The sequence below is a fragment of the Cebus imitator genome, unplaced genomic scaffold (genome assembly GCF_001604975.1).
Source record: "Cebus imitator isolate Cc_AM_T3 unplaced genomic scaffold, Cebus_imitator-1.0 Scaffold169, whole genome shotgun sequence".
Lineage (NCBI taxonomy): Eukaryota > Metazoa > Chordata > Mammalia > Primates > Cebidae > Cebus > Cebus imitator.
This window is the reverse complement of record NW_016107484.1, coordinates 2,803,008-2,816,858: the sequence shown is the minus strand read 5'-3', so window position 1 is coordinate 2,816,858 and position 13,851 is coordinate 2,803,008. Positions and strand designations below refer to the sequence as shown.

The 13,851-nt window shown below is 43.5% G+C and overlaps 1 protein-coding gene across 1 annotated transcript in view; it reads right to left on the bottom strand.

Moving 5' to 3' along the window:
• The window catches only part of DNAH10 (dynein axonemal heavy chain 10), a 177,268-nt gene that overhangs the window by 99,757 nt on the left and 63,660 nt on the right, over positions 1-13,851 (bottom strand). The window contains exons 24-28 of the mRNA XM_037744185.1: positions 13,323-13,534; positions 9,551-9,704; positions 6,784-7,017; positions 4,305-4,427; positions 1,534-1,767 (exon numbers count right to left, since the gene is read on the bottom strand). Of these exons, the coding sequence (XP_037600113.1) occupies positions 1,534-1,767; positions 4,305-4,427; positions 6,784-7,017; positions 9,551-9,704; positions 13,323-13,534 (957 nt within the window). The remainder of the gene's footprint in view (positions 1-1,533; positions 1,768-4,304; positions 4,428-6,783; positions 7,018-9,550; positions 9,705-13,322; positions 13,535-13,851) is intronic.

The following is a 13,851-nucleotide window of genomic DNA, read 5'->3' as shown; positions in this document are numbered from 1 at the left end:
AAAAAAAAAAAAAAAAGTAGAAGCAGAACATTGTATAAGCGTCCCCTTTGAGAAAGGAAAAACTTGCAGTCAAAAATATGAATCTTACTTTAAGAAGGAAGTTAGCGTTAATTAAAGGGAAAGCATGGAAGAAAGTACTTGTCCTAAGTACTCTGTTGATCTGGAATGAGGGAATTACCCTGCAACACTGGTTCTCAACCAGGGATAAGTTTGCCACCAGGGACATTGGCAATGTTTGGAGATGTTTCTGGTTGTCACAACTGGGGAGGGGGTGTCACTGGCATCTAGTGGGTCACAGCCAGGGATGCTACTTAATGTCCTGCAATGCACAGGACAGCACCCACGGCAGAGTCTTCCAGCCCCAAATGGCAGCAGTGCCGAGGCTCAGAGCCCCTGCTCCAGGCCGAAGCTAGATGAAGAGCTTTGATTAGCAAGCCAAAGATCGTGTGTGGCCAGCCTCGGTTCTCTATCACAAGGGACAGTTTTCTCTGTTGTTTCCTGCCATTTAGGAAATGGTTCACGGATACATATACATTTATTTTTAAAGTATGAAATTATGGTCTGGAAGGAATCACAACAGATTCATGATAGTGTCTGCTCTAGAAAGTAGAGGAACTATGAATGGGGATGGGGACCGAGAGGACTACGAACCTGTACAACTTTACAAAACAGACAAACCAAACAAGACTAAATGGTAACCAGTGCCGATTCTGGGTAGTGGAGAGGGTTATTTAGCCAACACTGAAAGGCAGGCACTGTTCAAAGTACTTTATAAATAGCAACTCATTTCATCTTTCTAACAGCTCCACTGAAACAGGTAACTATTGGGGTTAAGTCCATTCGCAGATGAGGAAACCGATGTCCAGAGAAATCAAGTAAGTTGCCGAAGGTCACACAGAAACTCAGCACAGAGCAAAGATTTGGACCCCAGCAATCTGGCTCTAGAGTCCACGTGCTAAACCACTATCCTCTAATGCTCCTCTGTTTAATATATTAGTCTTTGTATATTTCTTTTTTTTTTAGTTTTGGACTGTGGAAAAAGAGCTAAATCTGCTGTTATTTCAGACTGTGAATATCATCAGGCTTATGCTTCAAATAAAAACTCCATGGCTGAGTGTGGTGGCTCACACCCATAATCCCAGCAATTTAGGAGGCTGAGGTAGGAAGATCGCTTGAGCTCAGGAGTTAGAGACTAGCCTGGGCAACATAGTGAGACTCTGTCTCTCCAAAAAAATATATAAAAATTAGCTGGGCATGGTGGTGTGCACCTGTGCTCCCAGCTACTCCAGAAGCTGAGGTGGCAAGATCACTTGAGTCAGGGAGGTTGAGGCTGCAGTGAGCCACGATTGCACCACTGCACTCCAGCCTGGGCAACGGAGCCAGACCCTATCTCAAAAAACAAACGAAACAACCAACTCCAGCAGCATTTCAGTCTTAACTCTCTGGGCTGAACCTCATGGCAAGGGAACCAGGGAGGACAGAAGGCGGTTCTAAGGCTCACACAGGGAGCCCCTGCGCACCCAGAGGGCCGACCTTGATCATGTGCTCCTGGACGCAGAGCGGGTCGCTGCTCCCCAGGATGCTGAGCAGCTCGTCGTCAGAAATGAAGAAGAACCTCGGGAAAGCATTCCTCTTCGAATCTAAGTAGTCGTTGAGGCTTTTCTGGCACTTCTCCAGGCCCTCGCTGATGTTCTGTAGGTCACTGAGGCGGTTCGGGGCTTCACAGCACCTCTTGATCACGGGATCTTTCAAGGTCTCGGCCATGATCTGGACCAGGACAGAGGAGAGCCGTCAAGCAGGGTGGGCAGGGAGAGCGGAGACACTGTTCTTGACCCTGGAACAGGCACTCACCCAAGCCCAGGCACAGCAGAGACGAAACTGACAAGCGGCCCGGTGCCATCAGCTTTCAAGGGATCAATTTATCATTTTTAAACATGCATATCCTTACCCTCTTCTAATGTACTACATGTAATTAACTGGTTTCTGATTTTTCATCATCCCATAAGAAAGCCAGCTGCACAAGGAAAGGATTTTTTGTTTTGTTTTGCTCACTGATGGGTGCCACCCCACCCTACAGCAGTGCTAGCACACAGTAGGTGTCCAATCAACATTTGCTGAATAAACAAAGCTGGCAATTCCACTGTGAGCAATTTGTATATACAGAAATCACAGCAGCATTCTTCAACACAGCAGAAAAAAGAAGGAAATAGCTTCAATGTCCAACAACAGGTCAATCGTCTGCTGTGAGTGATAATTTCAATGTTTATTTATTAAAATAGGTCAAACTGTTCAATGAAAATAGCCAATGATATTGGTAAGATTGATTCCATTTTCACTCCTGTAATCCCAGCGCTTTGTGAGACCAAGGCAGGAGAATCATTTGAGGCCAGGAGTTTGAGACCAGCCTGGGCAACACAGCAAGTCTCCATCTCCACTAAAAAATAAAAACAAAAACAAACTTGTTTTTAAGTTAGCCAGGTGGGGTATTACACACGTGTAGTCTCAGCTACCTGGGAGGGCAAGGCAGGAGGATCATATTGAGCCCAGGAGTTGGAGGCTGCAGTGGGCTATGATCACACGACTGCACTCCAGCCTGGGCAACAAACCTGGTCTCTTAAAAAAAAGAAAAGAAAAAAGAATGATCCCATTTTTTAAAATGTTATTTATTTATCGATATCTATGTGTATGTTTGTGAAGGAATAAACGTTCTGGAAAGACATATGCTCAGCTGTTAAGACGGTTACGCTGGGTAAGGGGACTGGAGGGACTTTTTGCTTCCTTTTTCTTGGCTTTTTATAATTTCTAAACCATTCTGTAATGAACTGATATGAATTGACATTCGTTGTGTAATTTTTTTTTAATGGAGTCTCGCTCTGTCACCCAGGCTAGAGTGCAGTGCTGCAATCCCCCTTCGCTGCAACCTTCACCTCCCAGGTTCAAGTGATCCTCCCACCTCAACCTCCCAAGTAGCTACGATTACAGACATGCACCACCACACCTGGCTAATTTTTTTGTATTTTTACTGGAGATGGGGTTTCACCATGTTGGCCAGGCTGGTCTCGAACTCCTGACTTTGAGTGATCGCCCACCTTGCCCTCCCAAAGTGCTGGGATTACAGGCATGAGTTATCATGCCTGGACTAATATGTGTTGTGTAAGTCTCTTAAGTTTAAAAAAAGAGCTCATGCAAATGAGTATAAAACAATTATAAACTCCAGTGGATAAAAGAGACCGAAACATGAACTGGTCACCTGTAATTAATGAACACAGCAGCAGAGCTAAGTAGCAAAATACCCAGTCTTTGAGGGCAGGTGAGCTGGGTTAAAATCCCAGCCACACTAACCAGCCACTAGAAAGGACTTTAAAATGCATCCACCCTTTCATGGGCAATTTGCTTTCTAACAATCTATCTTAAGATGTTCACTCTAACTATGGAAGAAGCATTAGGCATGAACCTGGACATTATTTATGAAAGCAAAGAATTCTGTTCAAACAAATGTCAAATGACTAGAGAATAATCAACTAAACTAATGTCAAACCACTCACTGGAATATACAGAGAGCCATGAAAATATTTTCTCAGATGACTTCCTAATATGAAATGTTTCTCATAATATTAAGAAAAAATTATAAGACATAAAGTTGTACACAATGTGATTATAATTACGCTTTTTAAATTAATACACATAGGAAAAAGATAAAATGAATATAGTCACATGTTAAAGTGGGCCCATGAAAGTGACAAAACCATGAGAGACACGTTTTCCCACTGTACTACATTTTCAAAATATTTTAAACAAGCAAATATTGCTTTTCTGATAAATGTGAAAAAGATTCAGTGTCATATGCCAGCAGCTAAAAATCAAACACAAATTTTTATCAGATAGATTAAGGTCATATATAGTGACAGGAAAAATTCAGAAGCTATTTGTGGACTAGGCAAGGTGACCCGGCCTGTAATCCCAGTGCTTTGGAAGGCCGCGGTGGGAGAATCACTTGAGGCTGGGAGTTTGAGACTAGCCTGCACAACATAGCAAGATCCTATCCCTATAAAAAAATTTTAAATTAGCTGGGCATGGCAGTTCATGCCTGTAATCCCAGCTGATTGGGAGGCTGAGGCAGGAGGATCTCAGCCCAAGAGTTCGAGGCTGCAGTGAGCCATGATCACATCACTGCACTCCAGCCTGGGCAACAGAGCAAGACACTGTCTCTAAAAAGAGAGAAGCTACTAATGGAGAAATACAATGTACAAATATCTCAGATCACTGCCCTTCTTTCATTACTAAAACAGAAGTGAGTCACTTGCCCTTTTAAATACTCTATCGATGTTGTCAAACTTTTTTGCCTCTTCTGGAAGTTGTGATCTTATATCTCCACCAATAAAAATACTTTCAAGATACATCCATTTTCTCTGAACCAACATCCAAATCTGTAAATGTACAAAAGGTCAGTGTCAGCAGTGATTATCAGATACCTCCAGGAATGGATAGCAAAGCCCACCCTGACACAGGACAGACCCAAATCAACTCAGACAGAAGGACCTTCCGGGCAAGGTGACAGAGTGAGCATCATCTGCACGGCCGAGCTCCCCTCCACTCCAAATGAATGGGAATGCTACGGAAAGCATAACTAATGGCCACACTCAAAAGCAAAAGGAAGCTCTCCATGCAGCCCAGCTTAGGTAGGAAAACTTCTAGTTATGAAAAGGGGGTGAAGCCTGTGACCCACAATCACCAAGGACAGGCCATGCCAAAGCCACACAAAAAGGGAACCAAGTACCATGTGCCTGACAATTCCGCTCCTAGGTAAATTCCAAAAGAATTAAAAACAGGGGGCCAGGCACAGTGGCTCACGCCTGTAATCCCAGCACTTTGGGAGGCCAAGGCGGGCAGATCACAAAGTCACGAGATCGAGACCATCCTGGCCAACATGGCGAAACCCCATCTCTACTAAAATACAAAAATTAGCCGGGCATGGTGGTGGGCACCTGTAGTCAAGCTACTCCAGAGGCTGAGGCAGGAGAAGCATTTGAACCTGGGAGGCAGAAATTGTAGTGAGCCAAGATCATGCCACTGCACTCCAGCCTGGCAACAGAGCGAGACTCTGTCACACACACACACAAAAAAAAGAACTGAAAACAGGGACTCAAGTAATTGTACATGAATGTTGACAGCAGCACTGTTCACAATAGCCAAAAGGTGGAAACAACCCAATTGTCTATCAGCCAATGAACAGAGAAACAACATGTGCTCAATCTACACGATTGAATATTATTGGGCCATACAAAGGACTGAAGCACTGACACATGCTACAACACGGAAGAACCCGGAAACATCATGCTAAGTAACAAAAGCCAGACGTAAAGGATCATATATTGTGTCACTCCATTTAAGTGAAACATCCAAAATAGGCAAATCCATTGACACGGAAAACAGACTGGTGGTTGCAGTCTGTTTCTGGGGGGAGGAGATGGGTAGGGAGTGGCTGCTCAAGGGGCACTGGCTGTTCTTTGGTTTCAAGAAAATCTGGAAGCAGAGGTGGTGGTTGCACAACATTGTGAATGTACTAAATGTCACTGAATTGTGCACTTTACAGAAGCCAGTTTTATGGTATGCAAATTTCACCTCAATAAAAACAAATTTTTTGACTGGACATGGTGGCTCATGCCTGTAATCCCAGCACTTTGGGAGGCTGAGGTGGGCAGGTCACTTGAGGTTAGGAATTCAAGACCAGCCTGGCCAACAAGGAGAAGCTCCATCTCTACTGAAAATACAAAAATTAGCTGGGCATGGTGGCGGGTGACTGTAATCCCAGCTACTTGAGAGACTGAGGCAGGAGAATCACCACTTGAACCTGGATGGCAGAGGTTGCAGTGAGCCAAGATAGCGCCACTGCACTCCCACCCAGGTGACAGGACAAGACTCCGTCTAAAAAAAAAAATTATTTTTAACTCACAAATTAAAAAACAGTGCTATATCCTACACAAGAGCTTCCACTAACACAAAGTTACAGACAAAACAAAGAAACAAACAAAGCAAGGCAAGGAAGCCCAGGCATCACGGAGGCCCGAATCTCACACCTGGCCAGGGAACCAGGCCTGGCTTCGTCCCGCCCAAGACTTGGGTTTGTAGCCAAGAACAAAGTGCTTGCCCGTGGTCTGGGGAGGAAAAAAAGCCAAGCACACAAAAATGGTGCAGTGAGCCTGGGTTGCTCAGAGAGGTCTGGGCAAGCATTGCCCAAAAGGAAGAAAGCCCCAAACCGCCTACTAGAAGACCTTGCTACTTCCCAGTGTGACAGGCCCCAGGTTAGAGAGGCTGCAAAAACAGACGACAAAGTGAAGCAGATACAAGAAAAAGAATTAATGTGAGATGAGCTAGGAAAAAAAAACAAAATCACGCGGAGGAAAACCCACCATAAGAGACAGTCAACAGACGTTTTTTTTAAAAAAGTGTAGCGAAATCTGAAAAGAAATTTAAAATAAATATGTTTCTAATGTTCAGTGTGATCAAGGAGGCAAAAGCATCCTTGCAACAAGAACAGGACAGTATCAAAGAAAAACAGAGATATATGAAAAGAAGCAATTAGGAATCTTGGAAATGAAAATCATCCATGAAAGAAAAACTCAGATCAATTCCTCTAATCATGCACTTTTGCCCTCGAAATAAATCAAGACAAAAAAGTAAGAAAGAGGATCATTTGTTTCTAAGCACCAAATGTCCTCATATAAAAGCTCTTTCCTGCTATGCACTGGCTGTAAGCCATCTTTTGTTCATCTTTTCTCTCACCTCAATGACTTCCCCTATTAGAGAAAGCGTTTTTTCCCATTTGTGCACAGTTTGCAGAAAAGGTCCCACAAATCTGCTTCCCGAGATGCTCTGCAGGTTGAAAGTGTTGTCATCAAGAGACTGGATAATTTCATCAACGGAACCCAGGATGTAGCCCCGCTCCTGGGTGCCTTTGTGATACTTGACTACGGTGAATTTCATGTTTTCCCAAGTGTCTAGGATTTCCTTCACAGCCTGGTCAGGAATTTAAAACAATGATAAGAATGATTCAGGCGCACGAGCTGTGAGGAGCAAGCCCCAGCCCCACACGCCTTCCTTCGCTTGCTTCCGGCCAACAACGCAATCGGAGTCCTGGGTCTGTTTCCTGAAAAGTCGGGATTCTGCCATGGTCGTAACAGTCATTCATTAAGCATTTGCTATGTAGCAGGTAAGCATGTCACATACGCGATGTCATTCAGTCCTCGAAGCAAATACTTCAAAGTATTGTGGTAGGGATTATTATCACCCACATTTTACAGAGATGGCAACTGAGGCTCGAGAAACATGAAGCTCAGTTACCGAGCCCAGAAACAGGGTCTAAACCCCACAGTCTGCTCCCGGAGTCTGCACAGTTATGGGATCCTGCCCCTGTGCTTACTTTACTGTCTAGAAAACCAAATTACAAAATGATAGGCCTCTTATGATTCCATATTCAAAACAACCTGTATTGAGGCTGGGTGTGGTGGCTCACGCCTGTAATCCTAACACCTTAGGGGGTCAAGGCAAGTGGATTGCTTGAGACCAGGAGTTCATGACCAGCCTTGGCAACGTAGGGAGACCCCATCTCAAAACAAAAAAATCTGTATTGATACATATGTATATGTATATGTGTATACATATGTATGTATGTAGATTGTATGTATATTAAGTTTATGTTTGGTATATTGTGTACACTGCGTGTACGTATGTGTATATTATGTGTACATGTGTATACTAGGTACATTGTGTGTACATTGTGTGTATATGTATATATGTATGTACATTGTATGTATGCATGCATATTAGTTACACTGTGTGTATACTGTATGCATACATACACATGTATATACATTATGTGTATGTGTGTATATTAAGTACCCTGTGTGTACATTGTGTGTATATTAATATATCATGTATATTATACATACATGTATATCTTAAGTAAACTGTGTGTACATTGTGTGTATACAAATACATTGTGTACACTGTATGTATGTGTATATATTACGTACACTGTGTGTACATTGTATGTATATGAATAATATACATTGTGTGTACATATATACATTAGGTATACTGTGTGTACATTGTATGCATACAAATACATAGTGTACATTGTGTGTACGTGTGTATATGAATACATAGTGTACATTGTGTGTACATGTATACATTAGGTACACTGTGTGTACACTGTGCATATATACACATGTATACACGTTATGTGTATGTTAGGTACACTGTGTGCACATTGTATGTATACATTGTGTTTACATGCATGTGTGTTTATATGTATATACATGTGTATACACATGTGTGGTATACTATGCACAGTCATGTGCTGCATAAGGATGTTTCAGTCAGCGATGAACCTGGTATACAATGGTAGTCCCATAGGACTATGAGACCGTATTCTGACTGCACCTTTTCTACGTTTAGATACATACGTACTATTCAGTTACCTTGGCTGACAGTACTCAGTATAGTCACTCACTGTCCAGGCTCGCAGTCTAGAGCAACAGGCTGTACCCCATAGCCTGGGTGTGCAGCAGTCAGCCCAGTTAGGTTTGTTTGCACAATCACCAATCAACTCAGGACACATTTCTCAGAAGGTATCCCGTCATTAGGTGACACGTGACTGTATACATGTATGTGCATATGTGTGTATGGGGGTATGCGTATGTGTGTAGCTGTGTATGTTCGTGCATACACATGCACAGGCATATGTGCACATATATGAGTATGTGTATATGTATATGTGTACATCTGTGTGCATACATTTTTAAGTAGGGAAAGAAATACATTAAAAAGTTAATAATTATTTTCAGGGGGTGAGATCATAAATTTTTTTTAAATTTTCTAACATGAACATCTATTACAGTACTGCTATCTAAAAAAATCAATGGCAAAATAAATATATAAGAAAAAATAATAATAAAATGTTTTAAACAATGGAAAACGAAACTATAATGAGGAACAATAAAACAATTTTTTTTTTGAGACAGAGTCCTGCTCTGTTGCCCAGGCTGGAGTGCAGTGGTACAATCTTGGCTCACTGCAACGTCCGCCTCCCGGGTCCAACGATTCTCTCCTCAGCCTCCCAAGTAGCTGGGACTACAGGTGTGCGCCACCCTGCCCAGCTAATTTTTTGTATTTTTAGTAGAGATGAGGTTTCACCAGGATTACAGGCATGAGCCACTACGCCTAGCCAACAAATACTTCTTTATTACGGAAGTACATCATGTATTAGAGTAAACATGTGTTCTCTTTTTTGTTTGTTTGCTTTTGTTCTTTGAGACAGGGCCTCACTCTGTTACCCCGGCTGGAGTGCAATGGCGCGATCATGGTCACTGCAGCCCCCACCTTCCAGGTTCAAGTGATCCTCCCACTTCAGCCTCCCAAGTAGCTGGGACTAAAGGCATGCCACTACATACAGCTAATTTTTTTTTTTAGGAGAGATGAGGTCTCGCTATTTTCTCTTTGATTTAAAAAAAGGTTGTTCTTTAAAAACTGCTTTTAACTGAAGTCTAACCTTCTCAATGGCGACCTCCTTGACAGCAGCAGTGACAATCTCATTGAGAACTTCTGTATGTTTGTGCAGTTCCATAGCAAACATATTTTCCAAGGTGAAGGTTTCGGTCATTTCAAAAAAGACAGAAGTTTTCTCCATAAGTTCTTTCCAATGCCTGAAAGAGCATAAGCATTTAAATCTTTAAGCTTACCGGAGTTAGTGAGGAATTCAGTTATTCCCATTTAAATCACAGCATGAATCTCATTTTCGTAAACTTCTTGTAATGAAATTCTAAAATAGGAGGGCATCACTGAAAATATATTCCCAAAGTTCTCCAAATCCCACTGGCCTCCGGAGTCAAACCTGAAAACAACATCTCGCAAAATACTATATATATATATACACACGCTAGTCTGCACGGCCATCTTATAAAACGTGCAACTTTTAATTCTTGGAAACTGCTTCTGTCATAGTCTCTCAACCAATGAGCTCAGCCTCCGGAGACTCACTCAGCCTTTTTGAAAGCCTCATGTAAATTATGAGCGCTCATGCATTCAACAAATATTTCAGTGCTGACTCCGTGCCAGGCAGCGGGCTGGGGCACAGAGTTACCAAGGAGAAGGTCCCTAGCTTCAGGGAACCTGCCACCTGCTTGGGGAGACAATCAACAAACAATAAACAAATGTATAAATTAAATAATTACAGAAGGTGTTGAGTACTACCAGAAAACCGCAGCATGAAAGAGGAGGCACGAAGCGGCCATTCAGACGGGACGGGCGGGGCAGACTTCTGCGCACACAGACACAACAGGGCAGCTCTGCTCCTCACCGACTGGCCGTCTTTTAACGTCTGCATTTGGCCTGTGAATGTACCCATGTTTTGGTTCTGTGTGTACGGAATGGGTATGAGTAAGGCAGCTAAGTGTGGCGCTAGACAGCAGAATGCCATGTACCCAGCATGTAAGCAGCAAGTGTTGAATCACAGAGTGTTGTTGTAAACACACACACACACACACACACACACACGGTGCCATGGAAATGGTCAGAAAGGAGGCCGTACTGGTTCACTGGTCTCTGTACCCCCCGGCCTAGCACAGCACTGACAGGAAGGAGGGTCAGAACTGAAACTGAGGAGTAAGTGTCATCAGGTCTGCCTGCCCTGTGGCTTACGGTCACTTGCTTTTTGTTATTTTTTCCCACGAAGCTGAAGGCCTCACCACCGAATGCTGAGACTTAACCTTCACTGGCTATTCACGGATAACATCCACATATCACTATGGCGATGGTCACTTGGGTTGTTTTTTAGGAGCTTGGGCCAACTCCTCTGTCCAGTTCAAACCGGTAGATACCACCGACCTTTCACCTGGCCTGTGCCAATGCCCCAAAGGTGGCCTTTTGACATTGGAGGGCCAAAAACTCCACCCTCCGGCCATGCTGGCGCCACCATTTTCTGTACCTATGTCCTGTGAAATGCCATGAACCCTAACTCCGCCTGCTCAGAATGAGCCTGTTACTTCCTTTTTCCCACCACCAATCACCTTCCCCCGCAACTTAAAGCACCCCACTCCCCTAACCCCTAAACATCCCTAAGCTTTATCTTTGGGAAGGCAGATTTGAGGGTGCTCACCTGCCTCCTTGCTTGGCAGCCTTGCAAATAAATCTTTCTGTTTCACAACAGCCGTATCACAGCAACTGATGGACAGCATGTGGGCAAAGCAGGCCTGGGGCCCGTCCATGACATAACCCTGGTGGTGGGTTATGAGGTCCACACTCAACACGACACAGCCCTGACCCACAGGGACAGAGTGATTCCCTCTCCAGTTCCTCCCCAGTCCTCTTAATTGCATTAAATTACACGGAAAGGAAAGTCTCCTGGTGGTGCCTCTGTGTGACAGAGCAGGAGCATCCGTCACCCCCAGCAAACACCACCACGTTCAGTTCTAGCCACCAGCCGCCAGAAAGAGCAGACAGTAAAACACAGATAAGACAGCTCAGGCACAGAGGGAGGAGGGGAGGAAGTCTCTGGGGTAACTGCCAAACTTCACCCTCATACACTGGGCCCCAGGAAAACAATGGGCCTTAATAAGCACATTCCTTTCCCTTCAGGTGCGCTAAGATAGGGAAGCTAAAAGCAGACTGGTCGGGCATGCCTGCAGCTGCAGAACGCTGTGGGAACAGACGCACATCTCTCCCTCCTAGATACGCACAGCAAAGAGGCACAGCAGCAGTCCAAGCCTTTGATAGACACACACCCTGAATCCTTAAAAACTCTTAGCCTGTTTTCTCGAAAATAAACCTCTCACGTCTGTTTTCTCTAAAATAAACCTGTTGTGACTGGCGAGCCACCTTTCATATTTCTTTCCTCTTTCTTTAATTCTTTAATTTTTTGCTCTAAGAAAGGTGAATGACCTTCTCCACCGTCATTCACCTTTCTTAGAGCAAAGGCCTCTGGCTCAGAGACAGCTGACTGTTTTTAGCTCTTTATGTATGTGTGTGTGTATCTATATAACTACTTTCCATTTCTGGCAAGAGCTTTTGATTTTCTCTTTACAGTGGTGGTGTCAGTTTCTTTTTAGAATAATATTCATTTCTGTAAAAAAGAAATAGACTGATAGAAAGAAAAATACAAAGCCATGGCAGCATAGATGATACTCAGATATGACAAAAATGACACGTGACCAAAGTTTGAAACGCTGGGTTATGGGATTATAAAACTGGGAAGCTTAGCTAAAAAATGCCTATTTCTACCTAGTTTTACAGATGAGGGAACTGAAGTCTGCAAAGGTAAAGGTGAGTGCTTCAGGTAGGCCAGCAGACAGTGAAGGGAGGGCTGGGGAGCCACAGCACCTGACCCTGAGGGCTGCCTGCTCCTTGCCGAGAGGGAGAGACAGGTGTAACAGGTGTTGACGACAAGCCAGCACTTGGAAGAGACTTTCTCAATGTGAACTCAAGGGTGGGAGGGGAACCAAAGAAGGGATGACTTTCTCACTAAGGAAAATGACGTCATTTGATGTCACAGCATGACCAGATGACCACACTTTGAAAAACGTGACAGAGGAACAGCGGAACACGCCAGGAGGAGCGTAACTCACAAATCAGGACTGGAACTCCTAATTCGTGTCTGTGTGGCACCATCACCAAATGACCACAGACCCACACATAGAAGCCTTCTCTGTCCTACCCACAGGGCTGGCTATGCCATCAGTAAGGCAACCACGAGCCATGCGTGGCTACTGAGCACTCGAAATGGGGCAAGTCCAGGTTGAAATAGGCTATTGGTAGAAAATACACATCGTATTTTGACGAACTTTTTAAGAAGAATGTAAAATATCTCATAAATAAATGCTTTATGTGATTACATATTGAAATAATGTTTGGGATATTGAGTTAATTAAATACACTTAAAATTAATTTCACCTGTTTTCTTTTACTCTTTTACTGTAGTGGCTAAAAAACTGTAAATTACATATGTGAGTCCCTTTCAATGTCTGCTGGAGAGGGCTGGTCTAGGCCACTTACTATATTTTTTTAAATTTTCGAGAAAAGCAACTGAAAATGCCACTTCACACCTGTTGGGTTCTTGGTTTTGAAAGACTCTGTGGTTGACAGTTGTATAGACACTTTACATAGAAACAACATTACAGAACCGTGTTGTGCCTACATATAGCCCTGTGGCACTGCTGGAATCTTACGCTTCTTCATCAGACCTAAGCAAAGATAATGCACTGAAGGAAACAATTTTAACTAAAAGCTCCTCCCACACTTTCCCATCCCGGACAGCACACAAAACAAACCTGTCTCTTAGTGCCTCGTGTTTCAAGTCAAGAAGTAAAGGAATCGAGTCTTTGAATGCCTTCATTTTTGCTTCCAAGTAGTAGGCCACTGATAAGCCACGGACTGGCCGAGGTAGCTTTCTGAGAGCCCTGAGAAAACCTTCAATTCCTTCCTGGAGAAACTGCACATTCAGGTTGATCCAAAGGGTCTGAGACCATTCCTCTTTTGCAGCCTGGAAACGTGCAAGAAACAGCTCCATCAACAAGACCCCTTTGGAAACGTGACAAGGGGGGCAAGTTCTTGACTCTGAGTCACATTCAGATATTTTAAATTATTTCCCATCGATCTACAACTATCTGAAATTCACAAACGAGGGGTTGACTAGAAGGATCTAAAACAACAAGAAAAGAATCCCACTTTTTGTAAGCTTTTCAAAAATAATGCCATATCTGAGGATGTGTGGGATCCAGAAATACATCTTCCTTTTCTAAAGACAAAAGTGGAGGTGGAAAGTAACAGGTGTTTTTTTTTTTAAATCAGGGTGTTGCT